The following is a 20,865-nucleotide window of genomic DNA, read 5'->3' as shown; positions in this document are numbered from 1 at the left end:
GAGAAAATTGCGAGTCCGAATTGTAGTCACGTTATGATAGCGTGACCTGTAGCTATCGTCACTGTTTCTTACGTGACCGATGTTGTAACGCCTGACAGAAGCCTGCGCGCTTAAATTATCAACTCATGCAGTTTTATGACATGCGGCATTCCGGGAAAAATTTACAAAGGAAAGGGAAACACTTCACTTATTCCAAGCAAACTGAGCTTCCATCCAAGGTTAAAGGTACGTGTAATGAAAAGAATGTAATACTATGTCAAGTTCTTCATCGATAACATTCAATCCGTTCGTAGCGTTAGAAACACAGTAAGCAAGCCGCAGCATGTCAGTAGTTTATATATCTTCGAGATTTTAATATGAAGGCTCGATTCCAGCCGCTTTTCGGGCAAATGATCGAGCCTAAGATTTATCCCCTCGACATTTTTGTGTGTGTAGTCAAGCCTACCAGAAATGTGACAAATATAGTAAGAGCATCTCGCCATCTAAGTGCTACTTATAGTTTTGTCATTAAAGATTTAGATTCCCCGGTCACGGTTTTATAGGCAGCCATTTTGTCGGCATAAGAACTTTCCAGAAAAGTAAACAGCATTTGTTTGTGCGAGTCCAGCCAATGTCAAATATTTCGGTTTTTATCTTTCGATGCTAGGATGTAACTAGCAAAAAATTCTTGTGATGACTGAGTTTTAAGCAGCAGAGTGTATGCAAATTGCAAAATATAATTTTAGGGCGAAACACAAACAAGAATTGAATCAGGCGACAACCCTTTTAAGAGGCAGTAGTGACTATCTTCAATCTCAAATGATTAACTTTTTAGTTTCGTTATTAGATATAGAGACATTTTAATCAAATGATGGTGCCTTCTGATATTTTGTACATGTATTCGATCAACGTGTCACGCAATCCAGACTACCCCGTCTCCACTTGAGCAGGGATGTTTGGGTCACGTGATTTGTCGTAGTTTGGTTCGGAAAAAGAGTAGCCAACATAACCAGACTCGTACCCAGTCGTTACTCTTTTCTCGTTTTGGCTACGTTCGAAGAGGATGATGGGAAGGACGTAGAAAGAGTAACGACTGGCAGAAAACAAATCAAAGATGGCGGCATTTTCCCGCTAAAAACAATGCACTTGAAGAAAAGCCATTCCACTGCTGTTTTTTAGCTCGTAATCTTCCTTGACGGCATGCTAATTGCTCCGACAGTGTTTTCTGTTATTCTCGTGATGGAATCGTCCACTATTATCGGGTTAGTTACAATTCTCATATAACCCAAGACGATATTCTAAACGTAGTCTCCTTCCTAAAAATACCACTCAGAAGAACGGGGAAGAAACCCTTTATACATGTCTGTCATTCTTTCGAATGAGTACGAGTCAAAGGTATTTAAGTTGATCGCTATCGCTGAATGTAATAAGGAGTAAACCTTGTTGAAACCTAGAGCGAAGGACACGAATTCGAGGTTCAACACGATTCTACTACAATGCAAATATGCAGCTCATCAACTCAAGCAGCTAAACTCTATGGCACAACTGTAAAACAAGGGCTATTACATCACAAGATAACGAGAAAAGTAATAGGCGGCAGATAATTATTGTTGACTCGTTCTCAGTGTTTGTGAAGTTCGATGTATTCGAAATGTAATTCCACAAGTCTAGCAGTACTGTTGAAATTGTCGTGGAATCTTTTTACGTGAAGTTGGTAAGCTTATGTATAGTTATTAAAAGAGGTACTTCTGTATACTGGTCTCTATGCTTTTGTTTGTATATACATATACTATGAAAACAGGATTTCAACTTGTAAAGATTTCAAGCTATCAGCACACAAATTTCACAATATAAAGGTCATTCATACAAATTCCACAATATCAAGGTCATTCATACAAATTCCACAATATAAAGGTCATTCATAGGCTTATTTTATATTACCACATAGCAGAACTGTAGGTCTGCTCTACCTATACAATTCTTGTTGGTGCAGATGGCAGCTCACTGATATGATTATTTATCTAGAAGCTTGGGTTCAATTTCCAAACAAGAACAGGGTTTTGTGCACCTTTCTGCTCTTAATAATCATTAGAGCTTATAATTAAACCATATAATTTGTGGAAACATGTGTTCTTGAAATCCATGTTCCATATATTCTAGCCAATCAATTTCATGAAGAGGATGAGTTTATTGTTTAGCAAGTGTCTATTGTGAAGTTCTTTTGGTTTTCCACAATATTTGAAATTATTCTTGTTTTAGCTTCCATTGAAAACATGCATGCTAACAAACATAGCAATTGTCCCTAAACTTTATTAGAGTTATTTTTATTAATTTACATTAATTCATCAGTTAATTCATTACAAACAATTTCTGTAGAAAAATCAATTTCCCTAATTACCATTTTCATGTATCTTGCAATATTATACATTATCATAGTAATTTTCCTTCCCCATATGAACCCAACTCCACACCAATATTATTATAGTAACTCTTACTTTGTCATTTACTAACATATCAGTAACAATATTATACATGTACTGTAATGTGTGTCACAAAAGCCTTTGGCTTGGGAATTAACAAAAAGGGCACGAGATTTGTCATCCATCTCACTATCCCTGAAATTATCCATGGAGGATTACTTCCAGAAAGCAGGTCGTGATCATATGCCCTGAACATGCATTCTCTTGAGGACAGATCAAGTATTCTAAACTCCATAAGCAGAACAACAGACCAAAAATGTCTTAGATAGTATTGTGAAATACTGCATGCTGAGCCATTGCTGTAGATCTGTCATACTATGATAGGGACAGTGACACATCACAACCATGTGGCAATTTGTGTGAATTTGCCAGAATCCAAATCTATTGGTAGCTTAGATTATACCGAGCTAAGTGTGCAAGCAAGAAAACTTCCAATGCGATATGGGCTGGGAAAGGACAAGTTAAAATCTGAAGAGCAAGCCATATGATTTTTTCAAGGGAACTTGAGAGATCAGACAGAGAACACATCTGCACCATTTTTAACACTGACCGAAAAAGCATACCAAGTCAGGAATGGAATAGGCACAGTTGTTTATAATAAACAAGAAAGAAAATACTAATATATACCTGGAAAATAGAGAGAAAACAATACACCTGTGAAATGAAAAGCTAACAAGAAAGTGCTAAAGTTCGCCAATTCTTTGTTTCCTATTGTCTACAGTGTAGTAGTACATGTAATTAAGACTAACTATTTCTCAGGTATATTGTTTGTACTCAGCCATAATATTAGGAAACTTGACAACAGGTATGAGAGTGACATGATTCTCTTATGCAATTTGACTTTATTGTTTAAGCCATACAACACTGGAGATGCTGAGAGCCTCTACTATAATATGTAAATTCAATACTAATTAAAAGTGGTATCACTTTCTGTCATATCAAAAGTATCCAAAAAATTCCAAATTTTGTCGTGATGACTGTCCATATTAAAAGAAAAAAAAAACAGATTGTGACAAAACTGTAGTAAGTGCATTTCCCTTTGTCTAAATACCACTACTATCTAATTAACAGAAATTGCATAGAAAGGTTAACCAACAAAATTTTCTAAGTTTAGATAGAAATTGTTGTGCAGAATTTCCACAGCATTCGGGAGAATGGACTGAACAATAAAAAACTTTCAAAAGGTATCTATATAACATACCGTTAGAATTTTCAGCTAATTCTTAGAATTTTCACAAGACTTAAATACAACTAATAAAACCATATGACAACCAGGCTTAATGCAGCTTAATGCATTGACAAATTATTTTTGAGATTTTTGAAAATATCCCTTATGCAGAGAAAATTTTGGTTCCAATAATAGCTATGACTAGTCATAAAGAGCACAAAATAATTGTTATGAGACAGTCGTCACTGGTCACAAACAAAATGATGTACAATTACAAGTCAAATTAGTAGGCTTGTACTTGAAGCCTTCGTATTGTGAGCTGTATGTTGTAAGAGAGTTCTTCTACTTGATTCTGAGTGTTCGTCACGTCTATCATCGTCTGAAAATATCAATATAGGCTGGAATTTACACAATGATCGTACTAAAAACAACCTTTTCCAAAATAAATGTAAAACATTCCCACTTACCCTCTAAATTCAGCTTGTGGAAAGATATATCCAGACTCTCGGCGTCAACTGTCAGCTGCATCCGCCATCTTGAATGGCAGACTTAGAAAATGTTGTATTAATCCAACAAATACGAGCTGTATAACGTCCAAACTTGATATTTAGTCTTGAATATAATACTCAAGAAGAAAGAAGTCTAAAAAGTTCCTCAAATCGGCTGTATATTGATGCTTGCAAGAAATGTCGAATTTGTGCAAGAAAATTTTGGTTTTCTGCCAGTCGCTTCGCAAAATAAGTTCGTCCTTCCCTTGATGCCTTGCGCGCCGCTGAAAAAGCAAGAGAAGCGACTGGGTACGAGTCTGCAACATAACCACAAAGGCTTAAAAAAAAAAAAAAAAACCCCCCCTGGCCTAAAAACATTTGTAAACGGTCCAGGTGGTCGAGAGCTTGGACATTTATAAAATGGAAATAAGGGTAATAATGGCAATAATGAAACAATATTAAAAAAGAAATGAAAAATTTATCAAAATGCATTTTCGCTTGTAGCTGTTCAAAATGTATAAACATATAAATAGTGGTTATGAAAACACATTTACGATGATTAATGCATATCCAGCCTTTTTTTTATTAGTCATGTTTTCACGATGTAAATTTTCGTAGTCGAATCAACATGCAAACAATAAATGAACCCGGGGGGGGGGGGGATACCCTGTATATTTTTGGGTGGGAGTGTGCCGCTGGGAATTTGAATCTTCATTCTCTTCTGAGTTTCTATTTCTATTCTGCACTTAATTCGTCATACCACCGATCAGTTTCCCTGCAAATACTACCCTTTTCTAGACCAAAACCCTCTCATTTCTATACCCGATCCCAGACTAAACTGCTTGAAAATCATACCCTTCATAGCGGCACATACCTATAAAGCTTATATATGGGACTGCCCCCCCCCCCCCCCGGGAAATGAACAAAGTTATTAGTTTCTTAAGAAACTGTTGTTCTTCGTACGTCGGCGGGAAAGTGAAACACTTAGCTGATTATCAACTGGAAGTTGATAAAGGTAAATAAACCGCCGCAGTGAATTTTGAAAAGTGGACGTTTCAAGCGTTGGCCCTTTGTCGGAACGAAGTCACGATGACTGCAGTTAAAGTGACTTGGTTATTTTATTTCTTGATAGCGTTGACCACAAGTGAACAGCCAATACATTTTTCGAGTTCGAGTTCACGTGACATGTTATAACAACCGACCGAGGCTGTTCGTGGAATACGTAAACATGTACGTAACAATTTTTCCTTTTTTCATAGATGTATTTCGACTTCACTACAGACATATACTCGAAAGGCGCAGCGGACTAATTTAGATTTAATAACGTTAAGAGTTTCGGGTTCGAGTCTAGGCAGGAGCATTGTGTTGTGAGTATAGACGAATTGGAAACCTAAAGGATTCTGGGGTGCTACCTGCGGTGGACAAGCGTTCCCTCTAGTGAAAGGGAGGTGGGGGGGGGGGGGTGGGGGGGGGGAAGGGAAGCAATACTCCTAGTCGCTTAATGATCATGCTAAAGAAACCGGAGCGCCGCACGATTAGCCACCCGGCTTGTGCGATCCCTAGGATCGAAACACATCTTACAATGCTAAGTCAGGTTTTATAATACTTTAACTTCTACTTCCGCAGACATCTAAGAGCGAGAAAATGGCCTCCATGACATCAACAGATCTGGGCCTGACGGTTGCCTTCTCTGTGGTGGTTTTAGTAAATCTCCTTGGAAACGGAGTGGTGTGCGTGGTTGTGCTGAAATACCAAGGCATGCGAGGGCCAATCAATTACCTTCTTGTTAACCTGGCCGTATCAGATATCCTGGTGGCGCTTGGTATCACTCCCGTTTACGTCATCAAGTGGGCATTTCATCACCCATCAGGCACTGCGGGCGACTACATGTGTAGGTTCGTTACTGGCGGGAACTTCATATGGGTGGGCGGGGCTGTTTCAGCATTCTTATTGGTAGCCGTCGCCGTCGAGCGCTACTTTGCAGTCGTCCATCCCCTCGACGATCGCTGGAGGCTCACTAACCGTCGATTGACTGTCGTTATCATTGCTGGCTGGATTTACGGCGTGGTTTTTAACTTCCCCCTGTTTTTTATAGTTCGATTTGATAAAGCAGAACTACTTCAATGTTCAGAGCAGTGGCCGGATGAGCAACTTGCCAAAGCTTACACGATTGCCTGCTTTTTTGTTATGGGTGCGATCCCCATGGGAGCCATGACATTTCTATATTTAAAGATGATCTGCAACCTTTGGAAAACTCAGGGCGATACGGTCACCTTAGTTTCAGAGCAAGCGCGAATCCGATCAAGGATAAAGGTGACTAAAATGGTTGCAGTCGTGAGTATTATGTACGCAGTGTGTTGGTTACCAAACGTGGTATTATACATGTTGTCTCGGTTTAAGCCGGAACTATATGCATATGGCTCAGTCCCTTATGTCACCTCTGTTGTACTTGTAGGCGTTAATTCAGCCATGAACCCTTTTATTTATGCTCTTCACAGTACCAACTTTCGTCAGCACATCAGGGGAGCCCTCTGTTGCAAGACATACCGCTCAGCGGACTTCCTTGAAGGTCATGCTAGTAATTCCTTGTAATGTCAATGTTGAAATGTCAATCGCCTTTTAAGGAGGCTCGATGTAGTTTTTCTAGCCTAAAGGTGGTTGTTTTGAAAATTAAAATTATCTAGGAAGCCAATGTTTGATTTTTGCCAAAATACACCATAATGATCAAATATGACCAAATTTTATTTTTTTACCTGTCACTTAGTCACAAAGGTTACCATAGCAACGATTGACGTTTTCTTTTGTTCTCAAAGAAGCTTGATTTTCTCGGAATCTAGACTGACAATTGGTATTCATTTTTTTATATGTTTAAGTTTGGTAGATTGACTAACTGTTGACGAAATTTTAGAAAAATCTGTAAGAGCGTTTTCAAGTAAATCAAGAATGAAATTTTCAGAAAAACACCGTTTTAATATAAAATAGTCGCTTTAAAATTGTTTCGTATTATTTGAGCACAGTTACTTTCACTGAAATATAAATACTTACACCATCAAAGACCATTAACTAAAAGCGAAAGACTTTTTGCTTTAATTTGTTAAAATATATATCGACTGCCGATTGAAGGAAATGATAAGAAAATACCAAAAACTTCATTCTTGATTTACTCTAAAACGCTCTTACAGATTTTCCTAAAATTTTGTGTACAGGTAGTCAATCTACTATACTTAAACATATCAAAAAATGAATACCAAGAGTCAGTCTAGATTTCGAGAAAATCAAGCTTGTTTGAGAACAAAAGAAAACGTCAATGGTCGCTATGGTAACCTTTGTGGCAAAGTGACGGGTAAAAAATTAAAATTTGGTCATATTGGATCATTATGGTGTATTTTGGCAAAAATCGAACATTGACTTCCTAGATAATTTTAATTTTTAAAACAACCACCCTTCGGCTAAAAAAACTACATCGAGCCTCCTTAAACTGTCATTGAGCACCTAATTTGTACCTGAGTTTGTTTGCAGCTTTTTAATTGCAACTTCACCTTGTTTTAATCACTCCTCGGTGACTGACGTGAGAAACCTTTACGTTTGCCAGAGCTTTAGACAAAAGCTCACCAGAACAGGCAAAAATCTACCTGGTCTGTTTCTCGACCACGAAAACCAGACGAACAAAAAGGGGGGAAACCTTCTTGGTCAGAGAGTTCTAATGGCACCAAGGGGGGGGGGGGGGAGGGGGCTTAAAACCCTTTCAGGGCGTGTTCTCCAGGTCAGTTACAGAGAGGGGCCACAAAGTATCCGAAACAGCTTTGCCTGGCAACCCAAATGACGGCTGTAAAGATGCTGGTCGTAGATGACTTACCTCTTGTTCAGAGCTATGAAATGAACCGCTTGTGTTCTATCACAGCTATAAATGTTGACGGATATTCATAAAAATAATTGGCAGCGAGTTGCCAATGCCTTTTTATGCCTGTTTGTTTGTGTATTAAACCGAATATATTTAACAAAGTAAAACAAGTGTTTGTGCCTTTGTATTTGAATTATTGCCTTTTGACGTCACACTGACTCTACCAAAATTGCACTGTATGCAGTACAATATAAAGGGTGCTCTGATTGGTTACTTATTTTTCAGGCTGAATTAGGCGCGCGTGTTGACACAGCCTATTAATGCAAACACGAGAAACAGTTTGAGTTGTTTAAAAAGTTTATGTAACCAGAGCCACGAACGAGGAATGAAAGCGTACCTTTGAATTCTTCCAAAGTAACTTGAATGAAGAAGAAGCGGTCGTTTTTTATTTGTGTTACAAAATAAAGCAATTAATTATTCGTCATCAAGGTTCTTGCATGGCTTCACGAAAAACAAAATCCGCTTCACGGGGTCGAATTATTTATTTTAAACAGCTTAATAAAATTATGCTTTTATTTGAAAGATCCATGATTGGCCTTATGTGACTCTAAGGTCAAGGAAGAGTTAGTTACGGTAAGTATGATTGCTTGCCTTCAATCAGAGACAAACGCCGTTGAGACACTGCGCCAAAGCGCGTGTTTGTTGCATGTTTGTTTTTACTTCTTTTCACTTCAAATTTTACTCAGCATGCCAATTAGAGCCTCTCACAACTTTCCGGCCCCCGTTTCAATGTGGTACTTTATTGCAATAATAGCTGCATTCCAACATCGTGGTGGGTGTTCATTTTTGGACAGGCGACACAAGTGTGCTTGAAAATGTCTAGTGAAAAAATGCGTTATAAAATATTTTGATTGTTATTTGTACATATCTGGAGTTTGATCGGTTCACTACTTCGGTTGCTGTAAGACTTTATCAAAATGGTTATCATGCAAAGGTTTGATTGGCGATGCTCGTTTTATGCGGAACTAAAAAAAAATGTTTTGCATAAGGCAAGGCTGAGATACTAGATTGTTGCTCTGTGTTGACATCGCGTGATGCGAGCTTAGTTTGAGTTGATGCAAACATTTAACTTGAATTATTTTGAATCTATTTATCTATCAGACACTCTTAAAATAAATTTGAATTAGTTTATTTATTTGCCACACAAGTAATAACAAAGAAGAATACAATCAAAAAGTTTAAATAGCTTACCCAAGCTAACTGCCCTTTCGTGTTTGCTTCAAAATATTTCCGTAGTACAATACAATAAATGACGTCAAGTCGAATGACTTTTATGATAGCAACACATTCTTTTCTTTTGTTGATAAATAAAAAGGTGTAAATTGTGTCTTTGTCTCCGTTAATCGGTGAATGATTTATGAGCTGAGTGATGTAAAAATAGTTATTTGTACATGTAGTTTTTTGAAGTTGTTTATAGTTATTATTTTTAGTTTAGTTAATTAATTTCGTTTAGATTATTTTATTGTTAAAAGACAAATCCAATGGTTGAATACGTAAAAGATGTTTCAATACTAATTGACGTGCCCAGTCTCAAACATTCGGCCATACGTCGCGTGCAAACCATTTTGAAGTAATTAGTTTAATTTCTCTCAGTCAAAAGAGATATTGAGTACTTTTGATCACTGATGAGGCTAGAGAAATTTATGGAGGGAATTGAAAAGAATTGTTTAATCGCAAGTTTAAAAATTAAAGACTCAGCTGATAACATGACTCTGCTTTTTCGGACAATATGATATATGGCTTTCCGGTGCAATATTTCGTCCAAATCTCCAAATCGACTCCACTGATTGGTTAATAAAATTAACCAGCCTCCGTCAAGTACACGGGGTTTGTCTGCGTTGAATAAGACTCTTATGATTTATAATGTTCGTCAGAGTTATGTTTCGAATTATTGGAATGAATTTTCCTGGGAAGGAGCTGAAAGAATCTCAGTAACATTTGGTTTAGGCTAAACTTCTATTAAGGTCACTGCAGTCTTAGAAGATTTGTTGTATGCTCTATTCAACTCCGAGAAAGGTATTCACTTTGTGTAAGTCGTACTGTATGTGTGGAATAAGTGTTCACTGCCGGAGTATGGAGTGCATGACAATATCACAAACGTTATCATAATTTTATACCGAGGAGCTCCTAGTCCATTATAGGTACGCAGATGTATTTACATTTTATCGTACTGCTGTTAAATAACATTTAACTTATTTAATCAAGAACTGAAAACTCAGGAAACTAGTAAATGGATTTCCTTAGCATTAAATGGCACCAGCTCCCTTTACTTCCGAACCCTTGGAGGTAAAATACCTTCGATGTACTTTGGCGTTACCTAATACAAAAAGTATTTTTTCTTCTTCTTCGTCCTGCTACCTGTAATGAGTGTCACCTTCTTCGTTGAATGAAACATCCTCGCCGTGCTTTTGAGCATAGAAAATTTTGTTTGTATTCCTTTGCCTGGCCGCCATGTTTTTGCCGTCTGGCAAGAATAAAATTTAATGCGCATACTCAACCTCGTCCCAAGGGTCTTCTCCGTTTTCAAAATGCCGGCTGAAAACGGAGAAGACCCTGGGGACGAGGTTGTGCGCATACTCCGTAAAGGAGAATTATTCTCGGGTCTCCTCATAACTCCTCGCGGGAACGTAATCCAGCCAAAATACATTAATATAATTTAGCCGCACATCCACAATCATCAGACTCAATTCATTAAAAATTCAATCATTTTTTCTAAAAGGTAGAAAAGCTAGTCGAGCTAGTGGTCGATATTGGGAGATAATGCCAAATTTTAGGACCCTGGTAAAGTATTGTCAACTGCTTACCAATGGTACGACAGTGTTGTGGTTGATAACGCTTGGCTATTCGACCTTGCGTCATAACTGTGTATTTGACTACTTGTAGAAAACAAAAACATCAACAAGTGGCAAGTTGGATCAGAAAATGCGTTATAATATTTTGATTGTTATTTATACAAAACTGAGGTTTAATCGGTTCAATTGTTCGGTTGCAGAAAGGTTTTATAATTTTGTTTTTGTTTTTACTTGTCTTGAGCGGGACTATGAAATCAAGATCACCTGACATAAACCGTTATTCATAAGGTCGAGATACCGAATTGTTGCTCCGTGTTGACATCGCGTGATGGGAATGCTTAGTTCGAGTCGACGCAAACATTTTGACTTAAATAGTTTTGAGTTGAATTAGTTTGTTTAATTGCCACACAAGTAATAACAATAAAAGAAATTAAATAGCTTACCCAAGCTTACTGCCCTTTCGTGTTTGCTTCAAAATGTTTCCGTAGTATAATACAGTAAATGACGTCAAGTCGCATGACTTTTATGATAGCAACACATTTTTTTCTTTTGTTGATAAATAAAAAGGTGTAAATTATTGTGTTTTTGTCCCCGTTAATCAGATAATGATTTATGAGCTGAGTAATGTAAAAATAGTGATTTGTTGTTATTTATAGTTATCACTTTTAGTTTCGTTAATTAATTTTGTTTTGTTTATTTTATTGTAAAAAAAATCCAATGGTTGAATACTAAAAGATGTTTCGATACCAAATTGACGTGCCCTGTGTCTTCATCCATTCGGCCGTACGTCACGTGCAGGCCATTTTGAAGTAATAAGTTTAATTTTTGTCAGTCAAATTAAAACAGATATTGATTACCTCCGCATCACTGATGCGACTAGAGAACTTTATCGAGGGAATTGCAAAGAACTGTTTAATCGCAGGTTAAAAAATTAAAGACTCAATAGATAACATGACACTGCTTTTTTCGGACAATATGATATATGGCTTTCCGGTGCAATATTTCGTCCAAATATTCAAATCGACTCAACTGATTGGTTAATAAAATTATCCAGCCTCCGTCAAGTACACGGGGTTTGTCTGCGTCGAATAAGACTCTTACGATTCATAACGTTCGTCACAGTTATGTTGAAGTACTGTTTTGAATTATTGGGATGGACGTTTCTGGAAAGGAGCTGAAAGTAAAATTGTCTTCAGGGTAAACGTCTATTAAGGTCAGTGCAATCTTGAAAGATATGTTGTATGCTCTATTCGACTCTGAGAAAGGTACTTACTTTGTGTAATTTCGTACTGTATGTGTGGAGTAAGTGCTCACTGCCGGAGTATGGAGTGCATAACAATATCACAAACGTTATCATAATTTCATACCGAAGAACTCCTAGTCCATTTTAACATTTTATCGTACGGCCGTTAAATAAAAAACTCAGGAAACTAGTAAACGGATTTCCTTAGCATTAAATGGCGCCAGGTCGCTTTACTTCCGAACCCTTGGAGGTAAAATACCTTCGATGTACTATGGCGTTACCTGAAACCAAAGGTATTTCTCAGTTTCAGTCATAGGGCTTTTCACCGTTTTAAATGCATATTCGCAATTGTACAATTATATTACTTTATACATAGGGATGTTTAGCTTAACTAACACTGATATGGAAAGCTGAATTTTCTTCAAATGCAATTGTTTACTGCAGATTTTACTTCCAGCGGGCTGCTGACTTTCATTATCGAAACTAACATTTTGGGTGAAAACGTGGATGGCCTTCCAAAAGGTACGTTAATTAAATAGTAAACACGATAAGTGAAGTTTTGCGTTCCATGGAATATTCATGTTCAACACTTCAATGGAGGCTTATCGTTCAAGATGGCCATTTGTTTTTAAGAAAATTTCCCTCGATCTATAATATATTGTTCCATCAGTGATATTATTCATACGTTAACGAGTTTTAAACTTCGTCGATATAACGGCCTTGCATTTAATCATACAATATTTTAAAGTGAGTAAATTACAGAATCCTACATAAAGTAGTGGATTTATTTGCAACATTTGTTTTTTACTTGAAAACAATACAAAATTCCAACTGGCAAATGCGACGGCTATACGCGTATGTTCCGAGTAATTGCGCCCAAAATTTCACAAGAAACAAGAAAATAAACTAAGATTAATGTAAAATTAAAATGTAATTGCAGGAATGTGGAGACTTTGCATCAATTCCTTAAACTTAATTTCGTATTTCAGTTGTGAATCGCCAAGTGATTGCGTACTGCACATCAAATCTATTCCTATCTGTTTACTGTAAGTTGCGTCTAAAGCTAAGGACTCCAAAAACATTTTCAAATTTTAATTTTCTAACAGAAAATGGCTGGTCAGATATACAGCTAATGAATAATATGGAATTTGCCAACTATGATGGAAAATGGATGGATGGAAAATATTGGTTGAATTACTTTTCAATTCCTTAAAATATTGCTTCAATCTTTCCTCAATGTAAACTGGCAATGACCCGCTTCTTGACTTTCTCTTTTCAGTCCTTGATGCCGGTATCTTGAAACACTAAAAAAATAACTTTCATTAGGTCAGGGATGGTGCGGTGACATAATATTTCAATACTTTATTAATCTTGTTCGAGGTGTACCCTGATACAAGCTCTGGTTGGGTTCAATTAGTTCGCTAGCTTAAATGCCTCTCACCGCCTAGAAGTGTAAATTAGATAATTATTATAGTTTATAGAGTAACTTGACGAAAATGCTGGTAAATAACCTACGATGGACAACCTAGCGTTCCTTGTACGGAAGGGAGGCAATTTTCCCAGTCGCTTCTTACTACTCAAACCGACGTTAAGGTGTTGACGAACGATGGTACATGTCTTAGCGACATGAAGCAGGGACAAATTCACAACAAGAAAATTTAGCTGGGGCATTTTGAAGCGACATATCTCCTGATAAGTATCAGCACGCACATGATGGATCTGTCGCTGCAGCACTGTGCTGAGTACAGACTGCGATTCTATACTTGCTACATGTCGTTGCGCTATGTTTCCCTGCAACTTGCCCCTTTAAGTTGTGCCATGAAGGGAAGTGTTCCCTGTTTCATTTCCTTGTGTGTCTGTGTAGATGATGCGATGTTGTCCCTGCTATACATTTCCGGATGGCGCAGTGGTGAGTACGCTCGCCTCCCACCAATGTTGCCCGGGTTCGATTCCCGGACTCGGCGTCATATATGGGTTGAGTTTGTTGTTGGTTCTCGTCCTTGCTCCGAAGGTTTTTCTCCGGTTTTCTTTCCTGCACAAAAACCAACACTTCCAAATTCCAATTCGATCGGGAATACACGTCCCCACAAGCTTATAACTTTAATCCTCACCGTGTCTAAATAAAGGTTAATTATTTTTATTTATGTGGCTGTGACTTTTCTCTGGAACATATCCCTTCGCATGTCTGCAGCTTGAAAATGCTGATACCATTCTGCTCTTTGGCTACTTGGATTTGTGGGATCATTTGAAACTAACTTAATTTTACCTGACTGACGCATGTTATTTTCCTCTCTTTTCTCCAGTGGGAAAGCATACACGCAGTATTACCACCCAATTGTGAACCAACATGGTGTCTAATGTAATTATATCCCTGTGTTCCGTCATGGTGGCTATTAATTTGCTTGGAAACTCGCTCGTCTGTCTTGTTGTACTGAAAGATAAAACCATGAGAACACCCATGAACTTCCTGCTTGTCAACCTGGCAGTGGCTGATATGATTGTGGGTGTCTTCTCAACATTCAGGTTAGTCAACTCAAAATACAATACGGGTGATGACATGAATTAGTTAACCTAACAAAATGGTGAATGGTGTTTATCAGAAACTAACACTTAAATTGTGGAAATACGTTATCCGTTCAAGGTAGAGAAGCGGACTAATGATTTTCCCTCGATAGTCGTTTGTAAATGTTCAAAGGAGCGGTTACCATAACATTCCTCGTACTATACCAAACTTCCACTCGTGTTTCTAAAGATGATTGGATAAAATGATAGCAGGGAATGGTTTCTCTTTTTCTTAAAAGGTCATATTTGGTTTTCGTTTTGATACTACTTAACATAAACGTCCTCCTCCTCCTCCTCTTCCTCCTCCTCCTCCTCCTCCTCCTCCTCCTCCTCCTCCTTCTCCTCCTCCTCATCATCATCATCATCATCATCATCATCATCATCATCATCATCATTATCATTATCATTATCATTATCATTATCATTATCATTATCATCATTATCATCATTATCACCTTCGGTCTTCGTCGCATGGGATTCTTCTTCTCGCAAAGGACAGCACGGATATATTGTCAGAGTTCCATCAAAGACCGTGCGTAACATAATAATAAGCAGATTACTTTTTTTCTTCAGATTTCTTAATGACCCTTTCAAAAATCTCCAAGGCACAACAGGCGCCGACGTTATCTGCAGTCTGCTCACCGGAGGAAGCTTTATATGGACAGGAATTTTAGCTTCTGTACTATTCCTCGTGTTGATTGCTACAGAGCGATACAGTGCTGTTCTGTATCCGTTACAACATAAGACTGGAATAATTTCTAAAAAGATGAATGCCATTATTGCTGTCTGCTGGACTTACGCTATTTTATGGAATGTTCCCACCTTTTCCCTTCGGCGCTATGATGACAAAACTGGGCGCTGTTTTCTACCATGGCCCAGTCCCCACCTAGGTAAGGCAAGGGCTGTTTACTGGATCATCACCACTGCAATCATTCCTGTGATTATTATGGGCTATCTCTATATTCAGATTGTCCGTAAACTATGGGCTACTTCACCACCGAGATCTCCTTCATATGAAAGAGCAAGGTATGGAAAGTCAACGCTGTCTTAACGTTAAGGACTTGTCTAGCAACGTTATTTTGTAAATTTTCTCTAGTGCCTGGTCGATAGGCAATCAGCTATGGGAGAACAGAGGGGAATTTAGCGACGATGTAATTAGGTAAAGTTGTAAACCAGAACACCAATAAGAGAAGGAACGTTTTTTATTACATGGCTTTGGTTATTCTCCGTTGAGAAAAAAAGCACTGAACGTGTGTACCGTTACGATTTCAAACAGTTCAAAAATAACTCACTAGCCATGCATTACCGGGACGTGAATGCTCGTCGAACAATTTAAATTAAACCCCTAATCTGGGTATAGCTCAAGCGTTATTTGTCCGCTTAAACATACTTTCTAAAACAGATGGGCAAATTAAGAGCAATAGGGGTTTCAGTGATGATAAAGACGTTCTTATGGTAAGATTGGTTAAGATTTTATGCCTGATCGATCTTCCAACAACGGCCTTTTTATCATTTATACCACCCTGTTGGGTAAAACATAGGCGAATGCCTTCTTTCTTACGCCAGCACCCTAAGTAATCCTAAAATCCATAATTTACACCCCTAAAAGGCAACGAGCATTCCAGCTCCTTTTATGGAAGTTCCCCATCTAACAATTTTCGGGAGGTTATTTACCATCTTGGTTCGTTTTCTTGTTGTTGTTGTTGTTGTTGTTGTTGTTGTTGCTATTTTGTGTATGCTTTCCACTCATCCAATATATCTGCAGCTTAATACTATTCAACTTTTTAACCAGGAGAAAAGTAACCCGGATGACACTTATCATCAGCATGATCTACATCATGACGTGGATTCCAAACAGCGTCATATTTCTCCTGCTCCAATTCAGCTCTCACGTGACCCCGGATTCTCCGGCGGATCAGATTGGAATTCTGCTTGTCACTTTCAACTCGTGTATCAATCCTATTGTATACAGTTTACACAGCACTCCATTTAGCAAGAGCTTGAAGAACATTGTCTTGTCCTGCAGGCCACGGTGTAAAAGGAACGCTGTTAGACCAAGTCCGCCTGATACACAACATCGTGTAGACGACGACGTCGACGTCGACGTCACGTCATATAGAAATGAAGCCTTTGTAGAAAACAGGATTGAAAGTAGATTGTCAGAAAGAAGTCAACAAAGCATTCGAAGTGATGAATGACCATTGAAATTTATTCCAATCAAGAAAGTGATATGATAACGGAAATGTGCCTGTTACATGGTATATGTCATCGTCAACTGGCCGTAAAACCGGCCAGGGGTTGCAGTCCCGATGTATAGACAATAGACATTTCCGCAGTTGATCAAACCATAGTTAGTAGAGTAACTATGAGCAAACGTTTTCCAGGGATCGTTTTGGCAGATTTGATTCTTTAAGTGAAACGGTCAGACTTGGATCTCACTTTCTTTAAGCCTGTGCTAGCTGAACAAAGAGGTAATAAAAGCAGTTAAAATGCATAGCAATTACTGCTGTTTGGTGATCAGCGTTCTTGAACAAAAAAAAAACATTCAATCCATTGAATCTGACCTATATAGTAAGTCAGTCGGTGGGTCGGTTGGTCGGTCGGTAGAATAGGTAGGTAGGCGTAGAATAGGTAGGTAGGAAGGTAGGTAGGTAGGTAGGTAGGTAGGTAGGTAGGTGGTAGGTAGGTAGGTAGGTAGGTAGGTAGGTAGGTAGGTAGGTAGGCGGTAGAATAGGTAGGTAGGTAGGTAGGTAGGTAGGTAGGTAGATGGTAGGTAGGTTGGTAGGTAGGGGGTAGGTCATACGTACGTACGTAATCAAATAAGCAAAGGCTATACTTTAAGAGAATATCTTAACTCAAACTATACTATTAAAGTTAGTGAAATTAGTAGCAGCACTGTATATTTTATTTCGTTATTAATATTTGACAAGCATGTATCAAATGAATACTGATAAGTGTTGTTTATGTTGGACGGTAATATTTTCGTTCTCATTATACTCATTAAAATTAAAAATATGTTATATTGATGTTACTTCAGTCTACTAATTCAAGGGGTGATTTATAAACTAATAAAGCGATGTTTTAAACGATGTTTTGAAAGAGAGAATCAGTTATTGCCGAATTCCACCTCTTTAAAATACCTATCTTTTAATTAACTACGGTAAAAAAATATTTCATGTTTTCCGATGGGGTACGATAAATCATTCCAATATGAAAGGGAACGGGAACCTCGGTGGATTAGTGGACTTTAATCAAAGGGTTCAGAGTTCAAGCTTGACTATTGCCCTTTTGTTTAATTATTGAAGAAGACACTTTACGCTCAAAGTACACGAACCTCTCTTCGATCAAGTGCAAGTGTTGGGTTGCAATATACGATGGACTAATATCCCATTCAGGGGATGTCATTATGTATTATTACTGTTTAGAATTTGATTGATCGAGTGATAATCTATGTGGCTTTTTCTTTGGAGAAAACTAGAAGACTGGTAGCTGGCCGCCATTTTTTGCTAACATTTATGTTAAAGAGTTCAATTTTGGCAATCAATTGATACGGCAGAGCTAGAGGACTCATCAGTGCCTTATTGCTTGATTCTGGTTTCTTTAGTGTGAATCCAATAGGAGTATGCTACTTCCCCTGCAGGAATGCAATGCTTATACAGTAGTCCATTGCATGAAAGCCCTGTGACCCACCAGCATTTTGTCGGGATGAGGGCGCGCAGTTTGTCGGCGACTACTTAAGGGGCCTTTACAAGACAAACTAAAGTTGGCAAACTCATGCTGGCAAACTCGATCGAGTTGGTGTGTGTGAACGGCACAACAACAGTTGGCAAACATGTTGGCAAATTGTTGGCGACAGATAGAACTTGTCTCTATTCTCGCCAACAGTTAACCGACACATTTGGCAACTGTTGTTGCGCCGTTCACACGCACCAACTTGGGTTTGCCAGCATAAGTTTGCCAGTTTGTCGTGTGAAGGCGTCTTTAAACACTTGGGCGAAGAAAGACCTTCGGAGAGTTAATGTCTTACCTTGCGGTTAATAACAAAACCAGAAATATGTTATTGAACAGGCTCGTTTTAAACTGAACAATACAGGTCTGGATCGACCACATTGCGATTTAAAAACATTTCATGTTTATGTTTCCATGGCCGACGCATGCAATGTCGTAAACAATTCCAAATCGCCTCTGCTGATTGGTTACATAAATTAGGCTTGAGTACAGAGTCGAGTAAGACCCAGTAGTTTGCAATTTTTAACAAGATTCATTAAATGAAGAGAAGTATTTAGAGTAGCGACTTTATTCTGGCTGTTCTGGTTATTTACACACTAATGGCACCAATTTAAATTCACATAACTGATCGTGGTAAGTACAATCTTGAAATTCCTGTATTTTAACTGTAAAGAGGGTGAAAGCGTTGGTTATAATATTCACTTGAAGTCTTAGAAGTAAAGCAAGCCCAAGGATAAAGTAATATGAATAGCGTTCGAATTGTAGATTATAACAGAACTAGATTATGTCCAAACGTAAGATCCCGACCATATTTAAGTCTCAATCATTTTGGAGTTTCATAAACCTGTCTAGATAAAGCCACATTCTAATCTGTATTAAAGTTTGCCAAACAAAGAAAACTGACCATAAAAAAATGTTTGAATATAAAGAATAATTGAAGTGCAATACTTGTGCCACTTTGTGTAACGCGGTCACTCGAATCAATATCCGTAACAATACAAAAATCGCTTCACTGGCCTCAGTCTATTTTTTTCCATTTAACAAAAACATATATCGGTGAGAAATTTAATTTTGATCCTACATTGTTTTAGATTTTTAAATGGTACATTTCATTATTCAACAACAGTTCTTTAAACCTGTTCGTTAATCTGGTGAATATAAATTTAATCATGCAGTTCTTGGCTGTTGAACATCGAACGATATTTATACTTTATTCTTTAATTCTTGCACGAATATTAAAACTATAACCTGCAGATTGATCCTAGTTTTCCTCGTCTTTTAATTTTTTAAAAAAGAAACGTTTATGGCGAATTTGTTTTCATTCACTAATGACATTGCTTTGTATATAAAAAAATTGTTAGACCAGTTTATTTATCCTCTGTATTTATCATTCATGGTCATAAGGTAACTACTACAGCCGTATCTATGTATTTCGCTCACCTAACAATATATATAAGAGAAATGATGTTATGTTGGCTCCGAATCTAAAAGTTTATCCTCGGCAGGTGTCAAAGCAATCATGCTTCTGGCAATGCGTTCAGATAAAAATGTTTTAAAGGAAATGAAAGCAACATCAAGGCAGTTGAAACTTGCTGAAAGGCACGAGTTTTCTTCCTTACCAAAATCGGTTTACCCCCAGGGCGAAATCTACATTAATTTCTAGTTTAATGTGTATTATTAAAATCATAGAAATAATTATTTAATTCTGTTTCTTCTTTGGATGTTAAAAATAGTTATTTCTTGGGTTGTAACGTTGAAACTTCAACTTAAATTTGGCACCCAGTGCGCTAGCCGATTTTATGGGAATAAGTGAGCGAGTAGGTATTCTTTTTCTAATTAAAGAGAATTAAAACAATTATTGCGAGTTCGGTTAAAAACCCAAAAAGTTCAAATCGTCCTGTTATTGCATGAGTACAAATTCTTTAGGTTTGCTCTTTATTTTATTATCTTTGCCTTTCATCTTTCGCTTTTTACAGAGCTACTAAAGTGCTGCACACTTATTTGATCAAGACAATGCATTTTCATTACACGAGATTTATAACTGAAGTGCTCTTTATTAAAAATGTTTTAGGTTATTTCCGGCTTGATTTGATTGTGCACTGTGGCACGTACAGGAATATTTTTTACTTTACAACAATCGCAGAGTACTGTCAGAGGAACACAACCATTCTTCAGCGCTCTGCAACCCAACTCCAGCTCGGATATTGGGTGTTATGACATAAAATTCTGATAGTTTCCAGTTTGGTTCAATGACTACTTTAAAGTAAGATAAGAAAACTTTAAAGCAGATGTACAAGACATGCAATCTTTTTGTTTGAAGTGATCCGTTTAATATTCTATTTCTACTGGCTTCATATAAAGGACCTTAAATTGACCCGGTGAGTACGTGAGGTCAGAACATGAGAAAAACTCATCTGATTAAGGAAACAGCTTATCAGTTTTTTTTGTCTTTCTCAACAGAAAAGAGCTCTGCCCACTACATCTGTGATTGTGTGAGGACGTTATTTCACTCTTTTTACCAAC

At 37.6% G+C, this 20,865-nt stretch overlaps 2 protein-coding genes across 4 annotated transcripts; both read left to right on the top strand.

The window, feature by feature from the left end:
• The first annotated feature begins 50 nt into the window (after positions 1 to 50).
• On the top strand, positions 51 to 7,164 carry LOC144632910 (QRFP-like peptide receptor). The gene is made up of 2 exons (XM_078491673.1): positions 51 to 225; positions 5,742 to 7,164. Exons 1-2 carry the CDS (start codon positions 136 to 138, stop codon positions 6,705 to 6,707), a joined length of 1,056 nt encoding a protein of 351 aa, XP_078347799.1. The 5' UTR covers positions 51 to 135; the 3' UTR covers positions 6,708 to 7,164.
• Positions 7,165 to 9,917: 2,753 nt separating this feature from the next.
• LOC144632229 (galanin receptor 2a-like) lies at positions 9,918 to 17,699 on the top strand. 3 transcript variants are annotated; one of them, XM_078490825.1, is made up of 6 exons: positions 9,936 to 9,980; positions 12,496 to 12,573; positions 14,355 to 14,574; positions 15,187 to 15,639; positions 16,406 to 17,229; positions 17,332 to 17,699. In XM_078490825.1, the coding sequence occupies exons 3-5, from the start codon at positions 14,399 to 14,401 to the stop codon at positions 16,809 to 16,811; spliced, it is 1,035 nt and encodes a 344-aa protein (XP_078346951.1). In that variant the 5' UTR covers positions 9,936 to 9,980; positions 12,496 to 12,573; positions 14,355 to 14,398; the 3' UTR covers positions 16,812 to 17,229; positions 17,332 to 17,699. The 3 variants fall into 3 exon arrangements, with proteins under 3 accessions (XP_078346952.1, XP_078346951.1, XP_078346950.1); XM_078490826.1 differs by lacking the exon at positions 12,496 to 12,573 and having other exon boundaries at positions 9,918 to 9,980; XM_078490824.1 differs by lacking the exon at positions 9,936 to 9,980 and having other exon boundaries at positions 11,994 to 12,573.
• Positions 17,700 to 20,865: the final 3,166 nt, after the last annotated feature.

This window comes from Oculina patagonica, chromosome 12 (genome assembly GCF_052425735.1).
Source record: "Oculina patagonica isolate OP01 chromosome 12, crgOcupat, whole genome shotgun sequence".
Classification (NCBI taxonomy): Eukaryota; Metazoa; Cnidaria; class Anthozoa; order Scleractinia; family Oculinidae; genus Oculina; species Oculina patagonica.
This window is presented reverse-complemented; position numbering and strand designations above follow the sequence as displayed.